The sequence below is a fragment of the Gadus macrocephalus genome, chromosome 3, assembly GCF_031168955.1.
Source record: "Gadus macrocephalus chromosome 3, ASM3116895v1".
Classification (NCBI taxonomy): domain Eukaryota; kingdom Metazoa; phylum Chordata; class Actinopteri; order Gadiformes; family Gadidae; genus Gadus; species Gadus macrocephalus.
The window spans coordinates 20,378,574-20,402,324 of NC_082384.1; the positions used below are offsets into that span (position 1 = coordinate 20,378,574).

At 49.1% G+C, this 23,751-nt stretch overlaps 3 protein-coding genes across 6 annotated transcripts; 2 read left to right on the forward strand and 1 right to left on the reverse strand.

Moving 5' to 3' along the window:
- Nucleotides 1-2,673: 2,673 nt before the first annotated feature.
- Nucleotides 2,674-16,061, reverse strand: rrbp1b (ribosome binding protein 1b). 3 transcript variants are annotated; one of them, XM_060047936.1, is made up of 25 exons: nucleotides 15,923-16,061; nucleotides 13,193-14,002; nucleotides 12,800-12,909; nucleotides 12,223-12,354; nucleotides 11,579-11,689; nucleotides 11,026-11,129; nucleotides 10,524-10,686; nucleotides 9,999-10,137; nucleotides 9,720-9,787; nucleotides 9,592-9,629; nucleotides 9,206-9,292; nucleotides 8,548-8,599; nucleotides 8,109-8,219; nucleotides 7,990-8,030; nucleotides 7,751-7,838; nucleotides 6,904-6,996; nucleotides 6,388-6,480; nucleotides 5,935-6,000; nucleotides 5,681-5,749; nucleotides 5,442-5,534; nucleotides 5,210-5,278; nucleotides 4,982-5,074; nucleotides 4,366-4,443; nucleotides 3,433-3,615; nucleotides 2,674-3,016 (listed from the first exon to the last, which is right to left on the reverse strand). In XM_060047936.1, the coding sequence occupies exons 2-25, from the start codon at nucleotides 13,884-13,886 to the stop codon at nucleotides 2,978-2,980; spliced, it is 2,814 nt and encodes a 937-aa protein (XP_059903919.1). In that variant the 5' UTR covers nucleotides 13,887-14,002; nucleotides 15,923-16,061; the 3' UTR covers nucleotides 2,674-2,977. The 3 variants fall into 3 exon arrangements, with proteins under 3 accessions (XP_059903919.1, XP_059903918.1, XP_059903920.1); XM_060047935.1 differs by having other exon boundaries at nucleotides 11,026-11,144; XM_060047937.1 differs by lacking the exon at nucleotides 4,366-4,443 and having other exon boundaries at nucleotides 11,026-11,144.
- Nucleotides 16,062-16,483: 422 nt separating this feature from the next.
- Nucleotides 16,484-17,411, forward strand: LOC132454531 (protein PET117 homolog, mitochondrial). The gene is made up of 2 exons (XM_060047956.1): nucleotides 16,484-16,949; nucleotides 17,268-17,411. The coding sequence occupies exons 1-2, from the start codon at nucleotides 16,854-16,856 to the stop codon at nucleotides 17,409-17,411; spliced, it is 240 nt and encodes a 79-aa protein (XP_059903939.1). The 5' UTR covers nucleotides 16,484-16,853.
- A 373-nt stretch (nucleotides 17,412-17,784) lies between these two features.
- Nucleotides 17,785-23,482, forward strand: kat14 (lysine acetyltransferase 14). 2 transcript variants are annotated; one of them, XM_060047950.1, is made up of 10 exons: nucleotides 17,785-18,040; nucleotides 18,210-18,331; nucleotides 18,459-18,580; nucleotides 18,896-19,068; nucleotides 19,402-19,818; nucleotides 20,910-21,487; nucleotides 21,824-21,957; nucleotides 22,189-22,364; nucleotides 22,473-22,663; nucleotides 22,853-23,482. In XM_060047950.1, the coding sequence occupies exons 1-10, from the start codon at nucleotides 17,785-17,787 to the stop codon at nucleotides 23,024-23,026; spliced, it is 2,343 nt and encodes a 780-aa protein (XP_059903933.1). In that variant the 3' UTR covers nucleotides 23,027-23,482. The 2 variants fall into 2 exon arrangements, with proteins under 2 accessions (XP_059903933.1, XP_059903934.1); XM_060047951.1 differs by lacking the exon at nucleotides 17,785-18,040 and having other exon boundaries at nucleotides 18,289-18,369.
- Nucleotides 23,483-23,751: the final 269 nt, after the last annotated feature.

The following is a 23,751-nucleotide window of genomic DNA, read 5'->3' on the forward strand; positions in this document are numbered from 1 at the left end:
ATGGGGCATTAGTTCCCCTAGTAGAATCACAACACCTCTGGTTTCACCTTGTTTGCACTCTTATTGTTGAAAATGCTTACTCGAGTATAGAAAAGCCTTTTTTAGAAGGGCTATGTTCCACGTGTCCTCCCCTATAACTGCAGAGCAGAGAGCAGAACTCTGTTGGCGGGAATGCTAAGAGCTGGGGCTTACCCTCTCCCTAAACTAGTCTTTAACACCTTGATCCACTTCTACACAAGATCCGTCTTCACCCGAAGGTTTAGGAATCCAGAAGTTTGATCCTCTGGAGGTTTAGAGGTGAACCTCCAGATGTTTAGAGAACAACCTCTGGATGTTAAGAGGTGGAGCTCCAGATGTTTAGAGGTGAACCTCCAGATGTTTAGAGAACAACCTCTGGATGTTAAGAGGTGGAGCTCCAGATGTTTAGAGGTGAACCTCCAGATGTTTAGAGAACAACCTCTGGATGTTAAGAGGTGGAGCTCCAGGTGTTCAGAGGTGAACCTCCAGATGTTTAGAGGTGAACCTCCAGATGTTCTAGAGGTGAACCTCCAGATGTTCTAGAGGTGAACCTCCAGATGTTCAGAGGTGGACCTCCAGATGTTTAGAGGTGAACCTCCAGATGTTTAAAGGTGAACTTCCAGATGGTGGAACCCTTAATGTTTTGAGGAGAAGCGCTGGGTCTTGGAGAACCAATGACCTAGCTCGGCCCATCAGCGGCGACGTCAGAGTGTTATCAAAGTAGTGATGAGGTCGGTCATGGATGGGGGAGTGGTGTTGTTGGGCGGGTTTATGTAAATGAGCGGGGTGGGTTGTGAGCTGATCTCGGGTTTGCCGTGGTAACGGCGTTCCTTCGTTTGAGCCCTTTCTTGGCTTCTCCTGCTGTAGTTACCATGGTAACACTTTCTCCTCCTGAATGACTTGGCTACTGACGTAGTGGGGATGGGAGCCCGGGGTGGGGTTATGTAAATGAGTCACTTACACTGAACAATGCAGATGAGATGCTAAATGTGAACGGCTGGTTTTTCAGATCATTGCAATAAAACGCTTCTAGCAACTCATTCTCTTAGAGCAGCCGCCCCAGTCAGTCTCAGGTGTGTTTACATCACTTTGTTCTCAAGTCCGTCTGTAGCGTTTTGTCTTACGTGTGGCTGTTTGATACGGAGCTAGACTATGAAAGCTGTAGCCACGCCCCCCCCACCACGGTCCAATACGTGTAATAAAGTGAATCTACGTTGGGGAGCGCTGGGAAACTGCTTCTGAGAAGCCTCCCTCCCGCAGAGCGTGGCTACACGCTGGAGAATGGAGCGTTCCTGTGTCAAACCTTTTCTATTCCACGTCGTCTGAAACCGCCTTGGCACACCGGTGCTGGTCTGGACCGGTCTAGTCTAGTCGCTGGGTGGTTGGTTAGAGGGTGTGGTCCGACTACTGGGCGGGCGGTACTATATATATTGGTGGGTTGCCCCCTGGAGGCGTAACGCAGTACTGCGTGAAGGGGCGTGGACATATTTTGTAAAGCTATGTTGAACAGTGTTTGATACCGAACATGTGTTGATGAAATGTTGATAGCTGTTGTAACATGTAATATACTGACCGGTTTCTCTTAGTCCTTTTTTTTATTGTTGCTTAAGATATTTAATTTATGAACAGAATGTGAACTTAAAGATGAATTAGTGTGAAACATAATGGGATAGGGAACTATTGGCTTAAAGCTTGGGGTTGGATGTGAATAAAACACCATGTATATACAGCCATCAGACTGCACTGTTGCTCATACTAACATGTCCTAGAGATGTAGTCCATGTCTCCAACACTGGGGGCGCTGTGTATGTATATAGCGCCACCATAACCCTTTTGGCTTTCTACTCTACAGTCTGAGACTAACCCTTACCATGACCCCTGACCTTAACCCTGATCCCAACCCTGACCCTACCCTGATCCCTGACCCTGAACCCTGACTCTAACCCTGAACCATGACCCAAACCCTGACCCCTGACACCGACCCTGAACCCTGACCTAAATCTACATCCTGTTCATTATTGACTCGATCCTTTAGGGAGCACAGCGACACATCATCAACGTTTTCTTGATCAATAAAGTTGGCGCTCATCCTTCAAAATGTTATTGAGTGTTTTGTTGGATCACAACTCAATGATGTAAATCTGTAATGATATTATATTAATATTAGATTACTATATGAGACATCTATTCTCAGCTAGATCATATCACTGTATAGCTATAACTACATAATATATTTACCTTTACCCATATACACCTTATTCTACATCATGTATAAACCTTATTCTATATCACTACTCTATTAACCTTGTTCTATAATACATAATGTATAAACGTTATTCTATCATTTATATATAAACCTTATTCTATATTATAATTAATGTATACATCTTATTCTATAATATAACTTAAGTATAAACCTTATTCTATAATATAACTAATGTATAAACCTTATTCTATGATTCATAATGTATTGAACTTATTTTATAATAGTACTACATAACATAAAAACCTACTTCCAGGATATAACTACACAACGTATAAACCTTATTCTATTAAATAACTAACTATTGAACGTGTAAACACTCTATAATAGGAATATCAATATTTAAAGCATGACGGGCAAATGTGATTCACAGAATCGAGGCAGAAAAGTGATGTTTTTTACACATTTTAATGTTTGAAATGTTCCTCGTAAGAGGCAGCAGACCTGGCCGGTTGCCATGGCGGGTTCTCCCAGCTCCCCTTCCCTTTAACACTGAAGCAGAGAGTGTTGTTCACCACAACGGCAGCGCGGGAACACCATCCAAAACCCAGACCCCAGAAGAGTGTGCCTGCTTCTACAGACAACAGACCAGATGTTCTGGTCCAGACCTTCTGGTGTCCAGACCTTCTGGTCCAGGGGGACGGGTGTCCTGGAGAGACGAGGGCGGAGCGATGCCGTCGGGGTGGGTGGTGTCGATCACACGGAGGTCCCGTCGTTGGAATGGCCGGCTTGCTCCTGACCAAACGAGACGATAACAGGGGTTGATGGGAGGTCAGGGAGCAGACGCCTCACCCACAGCTCCTTCTACACGCCATTAAAGGTGCCATAGTATACCCTCTTCTGACATCACAAGTGGGCGTGTCCAGCTAGATGTATGACGGATAGATGAGCAACGTTTGCTACAGTCCACTGGGTAGACACCGGATGGTAGACTGATCTATCCAGCACACATCTAGGTGGACACACCCAGTTGTGATGCCAGAAGAGGCGATTTCCAAAACGGCTTGGTATACCTTTTAAGGAACTCTCTCACCGCAAGACTCTCTTACAACCTGCCGGACCTGAAGCTCCATCCTAAACTACACCCACTCCATCACCTCCCCATCCCCACCACTGTGTATCTGATAGAGGCCATGTACTGAGAGGCCCACCTCAGTGAGGAGCTGCTCCACGGGAGTCTGGGAGGAGATCTGCTCCAGCTCTTGCGTTGCCTCCTCTTCCTGCTTCTCCTCCTCTTGTTCCTCCTCCTCCACCTCCTCCTGCTTCTCCACCTCCTGCACCTCCAACTCCTCCTGCTTCTCCACCTCCTTCACCTCCACCTCCTCCTGCTCCTCCTACAACAACACCACACCAGAATTAACAAGATGCTCCAAAACACAGGATAGACTAGTGTTAGACAGGGGTTAGACTGAGACTGGTGTTAGAATGAGACTAGTGTTAGACTGGTGTTAGAATGAGACTAGTGTTAGACTGGTGTTAGAATGAGACTGGTGTTAGACTGGTGTTAGACTGAGACTGGTGTTAGACTGAGACTAGTGTTAGACTGAGACTAGTGTTAGACTGGTGTTAGACTAGTGTTAGACTAGTGTTAGACTGGTGTTAGACTAGTGTTAGACTGGTGTTAGACTGAGACTAGTGTTAGACTGGTGTTAGACCGAGACTGGTGTTAGATTGAGACTAGTGTTAGACTGGGGGTTAAACTGAGACTGGTGTTAGAATGAGACTAGTGTTGGACTGAGACTAGTATTAGACTGGTGTTAAACTGAGACTAGTGTTAGACTGTTGTTAGGCTGAGACTAGTGTTAGACTGAGACTAGTGTTAGACTGGTGTTAGTCTGAGACTAGTGTTAGAATGGAGTAGGCAGTAGAAGCGAGCTAGCTGAGGGTTAGCAGGGAGCTAGCTGCTAGCTGAGGGTTAGCAGGGAGCTGGCCAAGGGTTAATAGGGGGCTAGTTGAGGGTTAGCAGGGAGCTAGCTGAGGGTTAGCAGGGAGCTAGCTGAGGGTTAGCAGGGAGCTAGCTGAGGGTTAGCAGGGAGCTAGCTGAGGGTTAGCAGGCAGATGTCTGGGAACGAGCAAGATCATACCGTAGTGAGCTCCTCTGTCTGGACTTCTGTCTGGGCGATCTCAAGCTGTCTATCAGACTCAGACGGGAACGACTGGAACTGCAACATACACCAAAGTTAGCCTTCTCCTCACCTCCCCTTCCTGATATGCATCTCCTCCTGCTCCTCACTTCCTCCCAATTATAAAGACCTCATCCTGTTCCCTTTCATCACCTGCTTCTGCTCCTCAACTCCAATTCCTCTACCTTACTCAACATTAAGAGTCCCCCAGCCACCTCCGCTAACTCCTCCACATTAAGAGTACCCTAGCCACCTCCTCCAACTCCTCCACAGTAAGAGTACCCTAGCCACCTCCTCCAACTCCTCCACATTAAGAGTACCCTAGCCACCTCCTCTAATTCCTCCACAGTAAGAGTACCCTAGCCACCTCCTCCACATTAAGAGTACCCTAGCCACCTCCTCTAACTCCTCCACAGTAAGAGTACCCTAGCCACCTCCTCTAACTCCTCCACAGTAAGAGTATCCTAGCCTCCTCCTCTAACTCCTCCACAGTAAGAGTACCCTAGCCTCCTCCTCTAACTCCTCCACAGTAAGAGTATCCTAGCCTCCTCCTCTAACTCCTCCACAGTAAGAGTACCTCGGCCACCTCCTGGGTGGAGGTCTCGGTGATGTAAGACGACTCCAGCTGCTTCTCCAACTGGGCCTCCAGCAACATCAGCTGTTCCCTGAGCTGACAGGCAGACAAGAGTAAGGACAGACGGACGGACTTGGGTAGTGACAGAGAGACACACAGACATACAGACTGAAACATAAGTGTTGTCATAAGTGACATGTGTTAGAAAGGGACAGACAGGTTCTCTGGTACCTGTTTATTTGCACTTCCAGAGTTGACCAACTCCAGAGATTCTTCCAGAGCCGTGACCCTTTCCAGAGCCTGAAGACATGACACACTCGTGAACCATTGTCTCCTATTGGCTACCAGGTTGCCATAAATACCACCAGGTTGTAGCCATAGTGAACCGTATGTCGGCATAGTGACCAGTAGGTGACCATAGTAACCAGTAAGTAACCATAGAGACCCAGAGCAGCCGTCCTACCTCCTGCCGTTGCTGGTCTGCCAGGGCCAGGCGATGCGTCCAGATCCTCTCCTGTTCTTCTGCTCTGCTCTGCACACTCAGCAGCTCCCCCTCCTGGAGGAAAACCACATCACAGCCTCAGAACACCCGCCGAGCACCGCCGCTGCATGGAGCTCCCCGTGTATCAGCCTCTCACATAGTCAAGGTAAGGGTTTTAAAGATGGAGGCTGTTATCAGTGAGAAGGGGAGAAGTGCCTCACCGCTTGGGCCCCAACGTTGCGGTTCATCTCGCACTCCTTTTCCTTCTCCTGCAGTTTGGTTAGAACATCCTGGAGATCCAGAACATGGATTACAGTGATATGTTTACTCTGTTGAACCACTGGTGCATTGACAGGTGGTGTACGTATGTATGCTTTGTGTGTGTGTGTGTGTGTGTGTGTGTGTGTGTGTGTGTGTGTGTGTGTGTGTGTGTGTGTGTGTGTGTGTGTGTGTGTGTGTGTGTGTGTGTGTGTACCTGAGATGTTTTTGTGTCTTGTTGAGTTTCCAGAGCTTTCTGTGTGATCAGCTCCAACCAATTACCCTTAAAACGAGAATGGCAACCGGTCCAACACACAGATAAACATTAACACTTAATCATACAACAGGTAAAATGAAGGAGGCCCCAGCTCTATACCTCCTTTATCTCTGATCCTACCCTATCAAAAGACCGCTAGCAGAATAAAGACTAACAGACTGGTTCTGAGGCTGTGGTGCCAGACTACAGGCTAACAGACTGGTTCTGAGGCTGTGGTGCCAGACTACAGGCTAACAGACTGGTTCTGAGGCTGTGGTGCCAGACTACAGGCTAACAGACTGGTTCTGAGGCTGTGGTGCCAGACTACAGGCTAACAGACTGGTTCTGAGGCTGTGGTGCCAGACTACAGGCTAACAGACATGAAAGGTGAGACATGCTGGTGTCTAGACCTACCTGCTGCAGTTCTACAGAAACTTCTGGAAACAGAACGTGAAGACACTTCTGGACCTCAGTCTGCAGATGGGAGGCAGAGTCCTCTGCTACCACCTTAAAAAACATACGACACACATGTAGATCAGATACGAAGAACACACACAAAGAACACATGTAGAAGACACACATAGAACAGACATGTAGAACACACACATAGAACACACATGTAGAATACAAGTGTTTACAACTTTGTTGTATACAGGGAATGGGTTAACCTAGCGTTTGATATCACTTTGTACTTGGTTCTAGGAACATCCTTACTGTACCGACAGCGATTTATGGTTTCACCTTCTTCTGACAAATGTACTTATTCGAAATCACTTTGGATTAAAGCGTCTGCCAAATGCCCTCAATATAAATGTAGTGTTTCCCCTCACTCGTCTCTTAGATGTGCTTTACTGCGCCACACTCAGGTGCTTATGGTAGAAGTGCTGTCGGACTAAGTGAGTGGTGTCGCGTGGTTGCAGAGCTACAGACCAGAGCTTGCTGGGCCTCGGTCAGTCTCTGGAGGTTCATGGTCTCTGCGGCCGACAGAGCCTCCACGGCCGTCCTGCTCTGCTCCTCCAGCTCCTGAGAGGGGACCACAGTACTCAGTATAACCAGTATAACTAGTACTCCCAATAGACCTGTTGAATCAGCACCAGCTCCCAGTATGACCAGTAGTCAGCACCCGGCAAAGGCAGTACTCCCAGTTTAACCGGTATAACTAGTACTCATAATACCACCAGAATAATCAAGACTAGTTCCCAGTTTAACCAGTACTCACAATATAACCAGTATAATCAATACTGCCAGTATATCTTGTACTCCCAGAATAACCAGTAGTCCCAGTATAAAAAATTATCCTAGTATAACCAGTAATATAAAAATGTTACCAGTACTCCAAGTAAAACCAGTACTCTCTGTATAACCAGTTCTCCCAGTATAACAAATACAACCAATAATCCAAATTTAACCAATACAACCAGACCTCCCAGTAAACCCAGGATAATTTATACCTAGTACTCCCATAAGAACAAGAATAACCAGTACAACCAGTATAACCAACATAGCTACTACTCCAAATATAACCAGTGTGAACAGTATTGCCCATACTCCCAGTATAACCTGATTTACCTGATTTACCAGTACTCCCAGTACAACCTATTATCTCAGTATACCCAGTATTCACAGTATAACCAGTATTGCAAGTATAACTCGATTTACCAGTACAACTATTACTCCTAGTATAACCTGTATTCTCAGTATAACCTGCACTCCCAGTATAACCAGTATGACCTATACTCTCAGTATACCCAGTACTCCTAGTAAAACCAGTGCTCACATTGTTTTTGTGTTTTGTCTGCACCAGGTCTTCTCTCGTGGCCACTAGTTCCTCCTCCAGAGCCAGCATCTGAGAGTCCTTCTCCAGGCTACAGCAAGGATATCAATCATACATCAATACATACTATGTATAGGAAATACATCATACGTACTATATAAACAACATGTACCATAATATACATCATTACAAGATAATGCAGAGGATTCTACTTTAATATGAACTGTGAATCATGTTCTCACCTTTCAAAAGGCTGCTCTGATTCGGTCTCACTTCCTGAATCCTGCAAGAAATCAGCATCATCACCATCCCATAATAACAACTAGAACAATGATGATTGTTTTTGGATGTGGAGATTTACTTGGACTTTGCTTCTCAGAGTCTCCATCTCCTCCTTCAGCTTGTCCAGGTCCGTTTCCAACGTTACCACTCGCCTCTCTCTCTCCTCTAGAACGGCCTCCATCTCCGTCATCTGGGATATAGCACTGGAGCGTCAATACATTGGTACCACTGTACTACACCATTAGTACTACAATATCATAGAGAGTACCTTAGTACTGCTCCATGAGTACTACGGTACCACAGACAGTACCATAGTACTGCTACATTAATACTACCGTAATGTGTGTGTGTGTGTGTGTGTGTGTGTGTGTGTGTGTGTGTGTGTGTGTGTGTGTGTGTGTGTGTGTGTGTGTGTGTGTGTATAGTGTGTGCGTGTGTGTGTGTGTGTGTGTGTGTGTGTGTGTGTATAGTGTGTGCGTGTGTGTGTGCGTGCGTGTGTGTGTGTGTGTGTCTCTTACCCTTGTGTCTTCCTGTGTTTGGGAATCTGTTGTCTTTTCTTCAGACTTCATACTGGAAAATAACAATTAAAACAACCCTGGTTAGTGCTGTGAAGCTATTGTTGGCTAGTATTGTCTAGTGTTAGATTGCTCGAGCTAGCATGAGTTAATCTCAGAAAGGTGTTGTTTTAGCATGTTTCATTAAAGGGGACATATTATGGAAACACTTTTCCTGGGATTTGGGGTGTTTTTTTGGGTCTCTGTTCTTTGGGGCACATAGCGTTTGGCCGTGATATTAGATATAATATTATATAAATTCCCATACATAATATTATTATGTTATATTAATATATTATATAGATATAGAGCTCCAGGAGTCCGCGAACGGCAACAATCCCTTCTCCTCCATGCCGTGGTTCAGTCTGACAGCTCATTGGTCAATGGGCAGCAGCTCATTTGCATTAAAGCAAGATTTTTTTTCCTAAAAGCTATTTCCAGCAAACAGCTTCAAAAAGCTGTTTTCTGGAACTCAAATACTATGTTTACTTGTTGTGAAAACCCCATAATATGTCTCCTTTAAATGTACACCAGTGTAAGCTAGTGTTAGCTTGTTTTAGCTAGGGTTGGTTATTGTGAGCTAGCTTCAGCTAGTGTTAGTAGGGAAAACGGGAGGGCGTACCCATTTGAGGTGCTGGTCTCCAGGCTCTTCTTCAGATTCTGCACCTCCTCCTCCAGGGAGGTCACCTGCTGATCCTTCTCCTGCAGACTGACCAAACCAACAGACCAGAGGTTAGACGTTGGAGGTTATCGCTTAGAAGATAACAGGTGTTAGATGTAAGGGTTGAGAGGTCAGATGTTTAGGGCTGAGATGCTTAGAGGTCGGTGTTTAGAGGTCAGGTTTTATTAGAGGTTTGATTTTGAGAGGTTAGGGGTATAGAAGTTAGACGTTGATAGGTTTGATATTTAGAGGTTAGATGCGTGGAGGTTAATGTTTAGAGGTTAGAGGTTTGGAGGTTAATGTTTAGAGGTTACAGGTTAGAAGTCAGATGTTGGACAGGATCCTACCGAGTATTCAGCTCCTCCATCTTGGATGAGTCATCAACCTGTTGAGGGGGAAGATTATGACATCACTGTTACATGTGACTATGAAAACCCCCACCCACCCTGAGGTCATGTCCTGAGCGTGGTCATACCTGTGGTGGTGGGCAGGCCTTGAGAACCTGCAGCTCCTCCTGAGCAGAACCCAAGGAACCACGGAGCTCTGGAACACAAACCAGGTAGCCATTAGCATGCTGACATTACACAAACACAGCTAGCGCTTAGCACAATGTCATGCTAACATGCTAGCACTTAGCGCTTAGCACAATGTCATGCTAACATGCTACCACTTAGCACTATGTCATGCTAACATGCTAGCACTTAGGGTTCATAAGCTCATTGGCTTGAGGTCTTGCGGGCGGAGCTTGACTGACCGGCAATCGTGACCTCATGCTGCTGGGCCTGAGTCAGGCGCTCCTGCAGGCTGGCAATGACATCACTGCACCTCCTCAGCTCCTCCTGCATCTCCTCCTGTCGCTGCTGATGGCCACGCTCCTTCGCCACATGGGTAAGCTGTTCCATGGGCGGAGAAGAGAGGGAGAGGGAAAAGAGGAAAGAGAGAGGCGGGAGAGAGAAAGGGAAGAGAGAGAGGATATAGAGGATACAGAGGTGAGAGAGAGAGAGTAGAGGGAGGAGAGAGAGAGAGAAAGGAGAGGGGAGGAGACAGAGAGGAGACAGAGAGGAGACCGAAGGAAAAGGAGAAAGAAGGGAAAGTTGAGTTAAATGACTTTAGACAATAAAGTCAAAACACTATAATTAAGAATATAAAAAATAATACTAACGATATATGATGCATCCCATGTTATTTTTAGTATATATATGTATATATACTGTATATATATATATATATATAGATAGCACTAGATATATAATCTTGTAGACCCAGAACAGGAGCCGACCTGGTTCTGGGCCAGCTGCTGCTCCACGGAGGACAGCTTGTTCTCCAGACTCCTTCGGCGCTCCTCACTGCCCTGCAGGGCTTCGTTCCTCCTGCTCAGCTCTGTTACCTCCCTGGCCCCGCGCAGCACCTCCTGCCGCAGACGGGCCAGCTCAGCATTCTGCCTGAGGGACGCGACACAACCAGAACCTTCAAGAACCTTCCGGAACCATTCAGGAACCAGAGGGGTCAGAACCATGTGGAACCAGAGACGCCGGCCACAACCAGAACCACACAGAACCATGGATAACCACAGAGGCCTGGCAGAACTGATATATATAAGAACCATAGAGCGCATACTGAGAGACAGATAGACAGGTGGTCAGACAGACAGACAGGTTGTCAGACAGATATATGGTCATACAGACGGTCAGGCGGCCTGACAGACGGTCAGACAGACGGGTGGTCAGACAGACAGATAGACAGGCGGTCAGACAGACAGGCAGGCAGGCGGTCAGACAGACCTGCTCTCTGCCTGGCTGGTGGCCTGGTTCAAGGCGTCCCGGAGGATGGAGTTCTCCTGGGTCAGTCTGGTGAGCTGGCCGCTTGGTCCGTTCTCCAGTTGCTCCTGTAGAGTAGACACCTGTAGTCCACATAGTACACAGTACACACTAGTACCAGTATACAGTTCTAAACATACGTAGTACACACAGTAAACACTAGTTCCACTGCACAGTTATACACATATGTAGTCCACACAGTACATACTAGTACCAGTACATAGTAATACACACCAGTAGTACAGACTAGTACCAGTACACAGTATTACACGCCTATAGTACACACAGTACCCACTAAGACCAGTATACAGTAATACACACCGATAACACTAACCAGTTAGCTGTATAGCCAGATTAATTCATGCTACCACACTACTGTACTTGTAAAACTTTAAGTGCCTTATTCTATAGCAGATAGTGACAACTTAGAACAACTTAGCCCAAGTTATTTTAACTCCCTACAAACACGTCTACCATGACAGCACCACAGGTATGACCTCACTGCAGTGGTTCTGACCTTGAGCTGGAGTTGCTGGGTCAGAGTGGCTTTGGCGTGGTCACTGGCCAAGAGCTCCGCCCTCAGACCCGCCTCCAGGGCCTGCATCTTGGTTCGCTCAGCGCCGACTTCCTGTGGGACAGGAAGATGATAAGCTAGACATATATCCCAGGCTAGACATGATTGCTAACCATAGTCCCACAGGATGAAAATGATGAGCTAGCCGTAACCCCCCAGGTTAGAAAATGATCAGAGCTATAGAGTGATAGCTCTGCCACGCCCATGATGCACCAGGATAACAATATGATATAGCATTTAGCTCGATTCAACCCCATGCATGCTCTTCCCTGTACAGTCAGGACGACGCTGCACTGTCGGATCTTCGCTTCAATGTCGGCTCTTCGCTGCACTTTCAGCTCTTCACTGAACTGTTGCCTCTTCCCTGCAATGTTGGCCCTTCACGTCGGCTCTTCACTGCACTGTCTGCCCTTCCCTGCAAAGCTGGCTCTTTGCTGCAATGTCGGCTCTTCGCTGCAGTCGGCGCTTCACTGTCGGCCCTTCGCTGCACTATCGGCACCTCACTGAACTGTTGGCGCTTCACTGAACTGTTAACTCTTCACTGCTCACTGTTTCAGCTCAATGTAGTCAGGGTGTAGCGGTCTTACCTTGGTCAGGTCTCGGAGGCGGGTCTTAGTGATAGTAGCGTCTTTCTTCTCGTTGTTCAGCTGCTTCTCCTTCTCCTCCAGCTTCTTCTTCAGGGCAGCAACAACATCTGCTTCTCCAGAAGTCTGAGGACTCTGTAACCGAGGACGAGGCTTAGGCTGGGTTGAGGTTAGGGGGTTAGCTTGTTTGGGTTTAGGGGGTTGTTTAGATTAGTTAGTTGTGCTGGGGTTAGGTGGTTGGTTTGTAGTTAGGTGGTTGTGTGGGAGGTTAGGTGTATGTGTTGTGGTTAGGTCGTGTGTTGGGGTTAGGTGGGTGTGTTGGGTTGAGGTTGGGTTAGGGTCAGTGCCAGTGTTGCCGGTTTATTCCTATGGAGTTGAACGTTGTAGCCCAGCCTAGTTGTGGCTCAACCCTTTGGACGCTGACCTATTGCCGCACGTCGAATCAGACTACAGCTCTCTTTTGACAGAATCCAAATTAACATCATTCAGGCACGGACAAACAACCGACTCTCTCTGGGGTTCTACGTAGATTCTGGCTCCATGCTTCTTGGGAGCATGGAGGACCTCTTCAGAGACCCACCTTCTGTTGCAGGGCCTGGATCAGTTTCTGGACCTCCTTCTGGCTCAGCGTCGCCTCAGTGACAGAGGACATCAACGTTTTGTAGGGCAGTGGGCCGGCCGGGTCTGTCTCTGCAACACAAACACCATCATCACATTAAAAGAATACTGACTCTTTGTCAACTAACCAACAGAGCTAATCGTCTTCATCTGCTTCCATTGATTTCAGCTAATTCGGTCAAATGCTAACTCAGCCGAATGCTAACTTCATTGAACGCACTGGACTGATCAGTAGGGTGCTTCTTGTATTTCAATAAATCAACCATAGGGTCATAACAACCATGTCATAACATGAGGATGGATGCTTAAATTGGGGCTAGCTACGTATGCAGCAGCAAATGCCAATGCTACCAACCAGGTTCAGCCTTGGCCTTCTTCTTCTTTGTGGGCGTGTCCATCTTTGGCTCCTCCCCTGTGGCAGAGGCAGGATCGCGAGGTGCAGGGGCAGGATCGCTAGGTACAGAGCCCATGGAAAGGGTCTCCGTTGCGACCACTACAACCTCAGAAGCAACAACAACGGTTTCCTTAGCAAGTGTTTCAGCCGGCGAAATTGGCTCCAACTTCCCAGATTTCTTCTTCTTCCTTTTCTCCTTCGGAGAGGCAGCGGGGGGAGGGGCTTCAACCGAGGTAGGGGGCGGAGCTTCTACTGAGGTAGGGGGAGGGGCCTCGGGGGCGATGGGAGCCTCCTCAACCAGTTCTGGGACCACAGGCAAGCCGGGTCCAGCAGCAGGCGGGGAGGCTGCAGGCTCAGAGGCGGGTTCTGGGTCTGACTCGGGCTCGCTGGTCGAGGCCACGGCGGGCTCTAGGGCGTCCGGTTCCGGGACCTCTCTCCTCTTGGTTTTCCTCTTGTCCACCGGCTTCTCCTTCTTCCTGCGGTCGGACCGCTGGGGCTGGGTTCTGTTGTTCTGCCGCCGCTGCTGGTCCAGAGCGTCCTCGTAGGACGTCTCCCTCATGGACACCAGTGACACCAGAGCCATGCCCACGGCCGACACCACCATGAACCCGCCGAAAACCAGCAGGGCCAGGGTCTGGGGGTCCCACGCGTCCATACTGGGATGACTGGGAGACTGGGAGTACTGGGGGTCCTGGGAGTACTGGGAGTACTCGGGGTACTGGGATTATTGGGGGTACTGGGGGTACTGGGAGTACTCAGAGACCTGGGGGACTGGAAACAAACACAAAACACAGTCAAAGACCACATACACACACACAAGCACGCATCACAACAAACACACACACACACACACACACACACACACACACACACACACACACACACACACACACAAGCACACATCACAACAAACACACACACACACACACACACACACACACACACACACACACACAAGCACACATCGCAACAAACACACACAAACACACACACACACACACACACACACACACACACACACACTTATACACACACACACACACACACACACACACACACACACACACACACACACACACACACACACACACACTTATACACATACGCATTCCCTGCCCAGGGACCACAGATGCAAATGAGCTATTCAGCTAACTCTGGTATTGAACCTGTTCTGTACATGGTCCCTGTCAACTAAACCAATAAACTAAAAACTAAACACACACACAAGCATACACACGCAGACACACACAGACACACACGCACACAACATCTAATAAAAAACAGACTAAAGATAGAGATAGAACATAAAGTTGTGAATTGTAGAAGTGAGCTGCCTCTGTAGTTTGCAGCAGGATATTAGAATTGTTAAGTATGATTATAATATACTTAATGACATGGTTTCCTTAACATATGACATCGTACTTGAGCGATAAAGGCAGCGTTGATTTATTCGAGTGTTCTTTTAAAAAAATAATGTGTAAGTGTGAGAACATAAACCAAGAGAGTTGAAAAGTCAGAAGAGAACAGTTTGTCCTCAGGTGAAAGCAAACAGTGGTCCACAGAGAGGACCCAGAGAGATAGACCTCAAAGGCAGTACAATCACTAGGATCTCATCAGAAGACTGAATACCGTACTTCAACTGAAGTGGATTATCAATATTTATAGACCTAAAGTCAAACAAAAAGCTAATATTGCGTGTTATGTAGAGTCAAGTATACTGCTTTTCAAAACTCAAACAATAGCAGGACAAGACTGGCCTGTAGACCTCCTCATCCAACGGATCTTCTCCCTGTTATAGACTGGAGCAGCCCCCAGCTATCACTGCTCCCACTCAACATGGTCTGCATGTAAACCCTCTTGTAGACCCTCACAATGCAGGTCTGAATCTCGACCCATGGGGCTGAGAAGTTGAAGAGTCGACGTGTCTTAGCGGACAATTAACCCTTTCAGCCCCTCCTGCCTGAACTGACTGTAGATACCTGCATTGAGATTCTAGCCGACTCTGCAGTAATATTATCCAATAGTAACCTGATTTTTCGCTCTTTGAAGCAGATTATGATCTGAAAGAGATTCTGGTGAATGTGCTCACATGTTCTAAATCTATAGCCAGCTATCTAACGCACAGATAAGGCATACGGCGGCTTCTTTGTAAATATTTAGATAAAGACAGTAATTAGGTCAGTAAGTAGAAGGTCTGATTTGTTGTATTTTAGCCTACTGGACACCAGATGATGTGGTTTATTGGAAACAGAGATTCTGATTATCAAGTTAGTTATTTGTTAGGCCTATTAGGTTATTTCAGCTTAAATTGCATAACTTTGGATTCAATTGCATAACTGTCTAATGCAGCCCATGCTTATAAAAAGTCACAATTGATTATTGATCATGCTACGGTCAATGTTTAATCACTGAAATAAAAGAAACGCACAAGAATTGGAACCCGAAAACTATAAAGAAGACCAGTTATAACATCCGAGTATGGTTAAAATAGTTACTAGACCGATTCGTTTTTAATAATATATTTATTAACTGTTATCTAATACGCTTTTACACTTATTTGCGATATTTTGAAGGAGGATGTATTGAGAAATGCCACTGGCATGAAGGTATAGTGATGACGACTTGCAGTCAAAATCGGAGTTCTAAAGGCAAACTATAAGGAGAGTCTGATGAAAAAAGTATGTTTCTTACCTGAGCTGTTGAGATGAAGGAAAGTTTACAGAAAAGCCGCAGTTTGTGGAGTCGTGGCACTTTCCCTGGTCAGAGAGAAGAGGCGGGATATCGGCCGATCATTGGGCAGCGTGTCTGTCACTCAGGGAAAAATAAACCAACCACGTCATCCTAACGATGCAGCTGCAGAGCAGACAGAAGCCTCATACAGATGATCGTGCAGACAAGCTGGTTCGAGGGCAAGCATGGACGTCTTGATACGTTTCATTCATTGTTTACGTTTTTTAATCATCACCCAAACAACTTTATATCATACGAGTTTCAGACGGAAAACAAAGAGCTGACAATCACAACATGAGTCAGGGTTGATTTGGTAAACATTGGTTTTATTTACATAGCACTCATATGAAGGACTCTACAAGTGCTTGAATACGCGTTTCGTTCATCTGGAGTGGGCGCGACTTTGCCTTGAAGCGGGGCGCTATTGGCCGATCCTCATGTCCATCTCTTGAGATGGAATGTTTCGTCTATCCGACGACGAACGGACTGACAGATGGACAGCCAGCAGGCCGGCACAGAGCAAACGTACAAAAGAAACGCTTCGATTAAAAATAAGAAGGATACATATCTATTTTTAAAACAACACGGTGGCTACCAGCAGAGGGCGGTGTCTCCTAGTTCAATCACAGTGCTTTATTTTGGCATGGGGCACACACCGTCACCGACATCATGGGCAAAGCAAAAAGTCATACAATAGGATACAAACATGTGGTACAAATAAATAGCTAAAACAACAACCAACACTAGTATCTTTCGCTGAACAGACTGGAGTCGCATCCGACTCGACTGCTCAGGACTTGGTTGTGAACTCGACATTGAGCTGCTAATCCTGTTCTAGCACCAGGGGTGCATAACGTGAAGTAGGCTAGCCTGTCTAGTTTAGCTCTTAGCTATGTCTACAACCTCTAAAGTTGTACTGGGAGTTTCTGTGATACTGACGCTGAGCACCGTGGCCGGTGTGCACATTAAGCAGAGGTTGGACCAAGAGGTAAATAACCACTTAAAATAGCTTGGCATTAGCAAAAGCATTTACAATGAACTTAGCATGGTGCTAACTAGCTGCCCGTTGTCTTCAACGCCCTCCAGCTGACTCGTCAGGGATGAAACAGTGTTCTTCATGTTGACCCTCTGAACAGATTAGCATTTGTCAAGCAACCACTTTACGTGTAATTGTTGATTATTATAAATCACCGTTATTTGGCTTTAAAATAGCAGCTCATAATTCTACTTCCGTTTGGTGTATGGAAGTAAAAGCCCCTTAAATGGTTGCTTAAACGTCGCCTCTGATATTTCTCCGTGGTTCTAGCGGCTGCATCAGGGGGTTGTGCGGGACCTGGAGCGATTAGAGCGAAAGAGAGAGAACCTTCGAGTTCTGGACCAGCAGAGGGTCCTGACCCAACAACTGGAGGCCCAGAGGACCCAGAGGGAGGCCGAGCAAGCCCACCACTAACCCCGGTACCACAGACACCTCTGCACCCAGTCTGCTACTGGTTGGACTGGGAGCTGCCGAGTACAACCACAGATTCGACTGAGTGTGTGTGTGTGTGTGTGTGTGTGTGTGTGTGTGTGTGTGTGTGTGTGTGTGTGTGTGTGTGTGTGTGTGTGTGTGTGTGTGTGTGTGTGTGTTACCTGTGCAGAAGTGTTTATGTGTTAACTCTCCAGGTGTGTGTTACCTGTACAGCTGTGTGTGTAAAGCAGATGTGTGTGTGTGTGTGTGTTAACCTGTCCAGCTGTGTGTGTAAAGCAGGTGTGTGTGTGTCCCCTGTCCATGTGTGTGTGTTCACCAGTTTTGTGTGCCTCTGGTCCAGGTGTGTGGCTGAAGCATGGAGAGCAGCAGCGACCAGCTAGTGGGGGAGAACGACGAGTTGTGCACGTCAGCCTCGGAGGGTCTGGAGGAAGGGGAGGTGGAGGGCGAGACGGTGCTGATGGTGGAGTCGGAGGACCAGGGCTCGGTGGACCTGTCCCATGAGCAGAGCGGGGACTCCCTCACCAGTGACGTCGGCGAGGAGGGCGAGGGAAGCTGGGCGTGCGAGGACATGGCGTTCTACTGCGACCGGTGTCACAAGTGGATACCCTCAGGTAGGAACCCTTAACAGTCAGTCAGCCAGCATGTTCAGCTGCCCTTTGCGAGGTTCATCTGTCCGCCCCCAAGGTTTACCTGTCAATCTATCTACTTGTACACGTGTCTCGTGGGTCTCACCTGTGTACCTGTCTCACCTTCCACCTGTCTACCTGTGGGATCCACCAGGCCAGCTGAGAGGGGAGCAGCCCAGCTACTTGAAGGGAGACAACTTCTTCAAGTTCGTCTGCTGCAGCTGCTCCGAGGACGGCAAGGAGAGCTTTGAGAGGATGAGACTCACCTGGCAGCAGGTAACCATAGCAGCAGGATGAGACTCACCTGGCAGCAGGTAGCCATAGCAACAGGATGAGAACCATAGCAACGCTAGAACTTGTGTGGTACGTGGTGGTGTAAGAGGCGGCGTGTCTTGTGTTCTAGGTGGTGATGTTGGCCATGTACAACCTATCGCTCGAGGGAACTGGTCGTCAAGGTTACTTCAGATGGAAGGAGGACATCTGCGCCTTCATAGGACGACACTGGACCTTCCTGCTGGGCAGTAGGTGAGGAACCATCACCACTACACGCATACTGGTAACACATTCTGGACCCACACTGCTTATGAAGTCTTCTATTAGAGTACTGAGGTATAACTGTAGTACTGAGGTACCACTGTGTAGTACTGACAGTATAAGTGAGGTACTACCGTGTAGTACTGGGGAATAAGTGAGGTACTACCTTGTTGTACTGGTCTATAAGTGATGTAATACCTTGTAGTACTGAGGTATACAGTATCAGTGAGGTACTACTGTGTGTAGTACTGAGGAATAAGTATGATGTATAAGTGAGCACTTATAAGTGAGCACTGGTCCCTGCAGGAAGAAGACCATCACATGGTGGAGCACGGTGGCTGGCTGCCTGTCCGTCGGCAGTCCCACCTTCTTCCGCTCCGGTGCTCAGGAGTTCGGAGAACCAGGCTGGTGGAAACTGGTCCAGAACCGACCCCCCACCCTGCGACCCGACCTGGACAAAACCACCACCAAGGCCAAAGGTAGCCCTGCACTTTAACCTGCCAACCAGCGTCCTGCTAGGGCTGCCATTTTGGGGAGCTCATTCATTTGTTTGTTGTTGTATATGTGTGGTTTACATGTTGTTTACTCGTTATTTTAATGTAGTATAAATGTTGTTTACTTTTAAATGTTGTCCACTTGAAGATGACCTGGGGTTTGACTGGGTTTACTTGTAGTTGGACTGTTGTTTACTTGTAGTTTGACTGTTGTTTACTTGTAGTTTGACTGTTGTTTACTTGTAGTTTGACTGTTGTTTACTTGTAGTTTGACTGTTGTTTACTGGTTGTTTATTGGTTGTTGTTGATTCCCTGTAGTGTCGAAGCCCACCCTGGAGCCCAGCATCACCGTGGAGGGCCTGAGGCGGCGCGGGGCCCGGAACCCCGTGGAGAGCGCCATGCAGCTGAAGGAGAAGCGCTCGCGCACCCAGGAGGCCAAGGAGATCCGGAGGGCCCAGAAGGAGGCCAGCTACACGGACCGCTCCTCCTCCTCCACCCCCGTGAAGATGGGGGCGAGGGGGGGCCGGCGCCCCGACCTCCTCCTGGAGAAGGGGGAGGTGGTGGACTTCTCCTCTCTGAGCTCCTCGGACCGAACGCCACTCACAAGCCCCTCCCCTTCTCCTTCGCCCGACTTCTCCGCCCCCGGGACCCCCGCCTCCCACTCGGCCACGCCCTCCCTGCTGTCAGAGGCCGACCTCATCCCTGACATCATGCCCCCCATGGCCCTGTTCCACGGTGAGATTTAACACTTGCCTCTTACCAGACCATTGTTTAGCTGGAAGCTGAACACCCCTCCTTTAACCTTGGTTAGCTAGAAGCTATCACCCTTCCTTTAACCTTTGTTAGCTGGAAGCCAAACACCCCTCCTTTAACCTTGGTTAGCTAGCAGCTATCACCCTTCCTTTAACCTTTGTTAGCTGGAAGCTCAACACCCCTCCTTTGACCTTGGTTAGCTAGCAGCTATCACCCCTCCTTTAACCTTGGTTAGCTAGCAGCTATCACCCTTCCTTTAACCTTTGTTAGCTGGAAGCTCAACACCCCTCCTTTGACCTTGGTTAGCTAGCAGCTATCACCCCTCCTTTAACCTTTGTTAGCTGGAAGCTAAACACCCCTCCTTTGACCTTGGTTAGCTAGCAGCTATCACCCCTCCTTTAACCTTTGTTAGCTGGAAGCTAAACACCCCTCCTTTAACCTTGGTAGGCTAGCAGCTAAACATGTGCTGTGTTCCAATATCCATACTTCCACGAGTACACTTAAACATAGTACACTACCCGCACTCACTAAGTGCGCAGATTTTCAGCTGTCAGTGTGGTTCCAAATCGAATACTCTGTGGTGCACTAACCAGAAATTACGATCGCGACTGCCGCCGCGGCCCCGCCCCCCGCAATAAACATCCCGCTTTGAACGGTGAACTCTATACGCCTAGCAGTTATAAAAAGCTATAAAAGCTATAAACACTACAAAATGACTCCATTAATGCAGGCTATGTGGAAAATGCACCGACGCTGGCTCAGACTGGCGCCGCCTTGTCCGCTACGTAGCTAAGATGGCTGCCGTTGAGTACAAAATGTGTACATCGTTCCACACTCCGAGGTTTGGCCGTTTTGAGTACACCTTCCGGGTGTACCACCTTTCAGTACACTTCTTTTCGCGCCGATCTTAATTGGAACGCCCTACGTACTCAAACTAAGTATAGTGAGTACGGACAGTATGGACATTGGAACACAGCGATAGGTAGCTAGCAGATCTAAAGTCCTACCGGGGGGACTAAGGGATCGAAAGGGGAAGTCGATGAATATTGAATCCCTGAGCGTTCCCTCTGCAGATGACGAGGAGCTGGAGGGGGAGGGGATGATCGACCCCGGCATGGAGTACGTCCCGCCCCCCAGTGCTGGCCACGCCCACCCCGGCCTGCCCCCCCGCCCGCCACCGCCACGCATCAAGCGGGAGGCCGACAGCGAGGGGGAGGAGGGCCCCCTGCACGCCGAAGACTTTGACGGGCCGCTGGCCCGGTGCGACGACCCCTCCCTCTCCGCCGAGGGGGGGCGGGGCTTGGTGGGCGGCTCCTCAGAGAGGAGGCGTGTCCACGCTGAGCAGAAGGGGGAGGGGCCCGGGTCACCCAGCGGGCCCCGCTACACGGCGCTCAGCCTGTACGAGGAGCGCATGCTGCTGCGGCGCCTGGAGGCGTGTCCGCTGGCGCTCGCCGTGACCCCCCAGGCGGCGCGGCTGCGCAGGAAGCTGGCGGTCCGGCAGGCCAAGCGGCAGCGAGCGCTCCCCCTGCTGGACGTGGACCGCTCCGTCTCCACCGCCCTCAGCCTGGTGGGGGCGCTGTACACCCCCGGGCCGCTGCTGGGACGCTTCTGCACCAGCAGCCAGGACCTCCGCATACTGGACCGCTTCCAGGTACACCCTCACACTGGGGCTACGGTGCTGCACCCCCCTCACACTAGGGCTACGGTGCTACACCCCCTACACTGGGGCTACGGTGCTACACCCCCCCTACACTGGGGCTACGGTGCTACACCAGGGCTGACTTACTACTACACCCCCCTACACTGGGGCTACACCAGGGCTAACCTACTACTACTACCCCCCTACACTGGGGCTACACCAGTGATAACTTAGTACTACACCCCCCTACACTAGTACTACCCTAGTGCCGCACTATCACTACAGTGCTACACTATCACTAGTGTTCTACCAAACGCGTTTTTTTTTTCCTGTGTGCGTGTTGCGCAGACCTCCCTGGCCTCCAGGAGGGGGCTCCACCACCCGTCGGCCTCGTTCTGGCACCGCCTCATGGGCTCCGACGGGGGCCTGGACCCGGCCGTCAGGAGCCCCTACACCTCCCGCTGCCTCAAGCCCTTCATCAGGTACACGCCCACCAGGGGCCCCGTGTTTATCAACCTGTTTTGAGGGGCACCTGTTGTTCTTATGGGCCCCTGTGTTTATTAATCTGTTGTTTAAAAGGGCCCTATTGTTTATGAACGGGTTGTTGCTAGGGTCCCCTGTGACTTTTAACCTGGTTGTTACTGACGGGCGTGTGTGTGTGTGTGTGTGTGTGTGTGTGTGTGTGTGTGTGTGTGTGTGTGTGTGTCCTGTAGGAGGGACTATGAGAACAGGCCCCTGAAGATGAGGCTGCTGGCAGAGATCCGTGCGTACCCCCACAGGAAGGACCCCACCTGGGCCCCGGAACCCGAGGCCCCCATAGACTACTGCTACGTCCGGCCCAACCACATCCCCTCTGTCAACGCCATGTGTCACGACAGCTTCTGGCCAGGTAACCCCTCTCTTTGTGTGTGTCTGGCTTCATTGGCTTCAGAGCTTCAATGAACAGTACTCCAAAGCGGTGTAGCAGTCCATTGACCGCCATGGTGTCTGTCCCCAGGTGTAGACCTGTCTGAGTGCCTGCAGTACCCAGACTTCAGCGTGGTGGCGCTCTACAAGAAGGTGGTGGTGGGGTTCGGCTTCATGGTGCCGGATGTCAAGTACAACGAGGCCTACATCTCCTTCCTGTTGGTGCATCCTGATTGGAGGAGAGCTGGCATCGCCACCTTCATGATCTACCACCTCATCCAGGTAGGATAACCTTGCCTAGGGGCGGGGCTTATTACAGGAGATGGGGTCAAAGTGCAAGTGTACACAAAAGGGCTCCGGTGACTGGTAGGGTGCCAACCCCGGTGTCTGTACCGCTCATCACTGACCCTGATGGGGTCCGTTGGGAGGGTCCTCAATGTGTCTGTGTGTGTGTGTGTGTCTGTGTTTCAGACGTGCATGGGTAAGGACGTGACTCTGCATGTGTCAGCCAGCAACGCGGCCATGCTGCTGTACCAGAAGTTTGGCTTCAAGACGGAGGAGTACATCCTGGACTTCTACGATAAGTACTACCCGGCCGACAGCACCGAGTGCCGCCACGCCTTCTCCCTGCGGCTCAGACGCTGACCACTCGCGCTGACCACTGTGACGTCACTGGCGATGTCACACACGGACCACGGTGACGTCACACGCTGACCACGGTGACGTCACACGCTGACCACGGTGACGTCACACGCTGACCATGGTGACGTCACATGCTGACCACGGTGACGTCACACACACGCTGACCACGGTGTTGTCACTCGCTGACCACGGTGTTGTCACTCACTGACCACGGTGTTGTCACTCACTGACCACGGTGTTGTCACTCACTGACCACGGTGTTGTCACTCACTGACGCGGTGACGTCTCTCACTGACGCGGCGACGTCACACACAGATCAGTGGTCACATGCTCACAGTGGCCTTCAGAGCGTGTTTTCTGGGGACTCGGGGTCACTTCCTTCCTTATAATCGAGGCGATGGCTCCACCCTTCTGTCTTTTGTGTCATTTTCTGTTAATAAAGACTTCACCATGCTTGTACCTACTGCTCAAACCTGATTGGTCATTGGCGTCCTTGGGTAACCTGTACAGACTGGTACTGCTGGGTTACAGATGGTTGGGGTCAGGTGATAGTCTGGTGGTCAGCGTAATGGTCTGATAGTGTGATATTAATATGATAGTCTGGTGTCCAGGGTGACTCCCAGATAAAAGAGGTTTCGATCCCGATGTCCTCAGTCTACCTGTAATCATCCTAGACCAAGATGCCCCCTAACCACTGATCTGCTCCTAATGATATGGATCTGAATCAC

What these genes read in the sequence shown, in the direction of transcription:
- rrbp1b (XM_060047935.1), bottom strand. Translation starts at nt 13,886, where the DNA reads ATGGACGCGTGGGACCCCCAGACCCTGGCCCTGCTGGTTTTCGGCGGG. An exon ending in AGCAGCTGGCCCAGAACCAG is followed by an intron (nt 10,138 to 10,523) that starts GTCGGCTCCTGT and finishes CCCATGGAACAG; the next exon opens with CTTACCCATGTGGCGAAGGA. An exon ending in AGACAAAACACAAAAACAAT is followed by an intron (nt 6,997 to 7,750) that starts GTGAGCACTGGT and finishes GTCCCCTCTCAG; the next exon opens with GAGCTGGAGGAGCAGAGCAG.
- LOC132454531 (XM_060047956.1), top strand. Translation starts at nt 16,854, where the DNA reads ATGTCTACAACCTCTAAAGTTGTACTGGGAGTTTCTGTGATACTGACG. An exon ending in AGCAGAGGTTGGACCAAGAG is followed by an intron (nt 16,950 to 17,267) that starts GTAAATAACCAC and finishes CCGTGGTTCTAG; the next exon opens with CGGCTGCATCAGGGGGTTGT.
- kat14 (XM_060047950.1), top strand. Translation starts at nt 17,785, where the DNA reads ATGGAGAGCAGCAGCGACCAGCTAGTGGGGGAGAACGACGAGTTGTGC. An exon ending in TGCCTCAAGCCCTTCATCAG is followed by an intron (nt 21,958 to 22,188) that starts GTACACGCCCAC and finishes TGTGTCCTGTAG; the next exon opens with GAGGGACTATGAGAACAGGC. An exon ending in TCACGACAGCTTCTGGCCAG is followed by an intron (nt 22,365 to 22,472) that starts GTAACCCCTCTC and finishes GTCTGTCCCCAG; the next exon opens with GTGTAGACCTGTCTGAGTGC.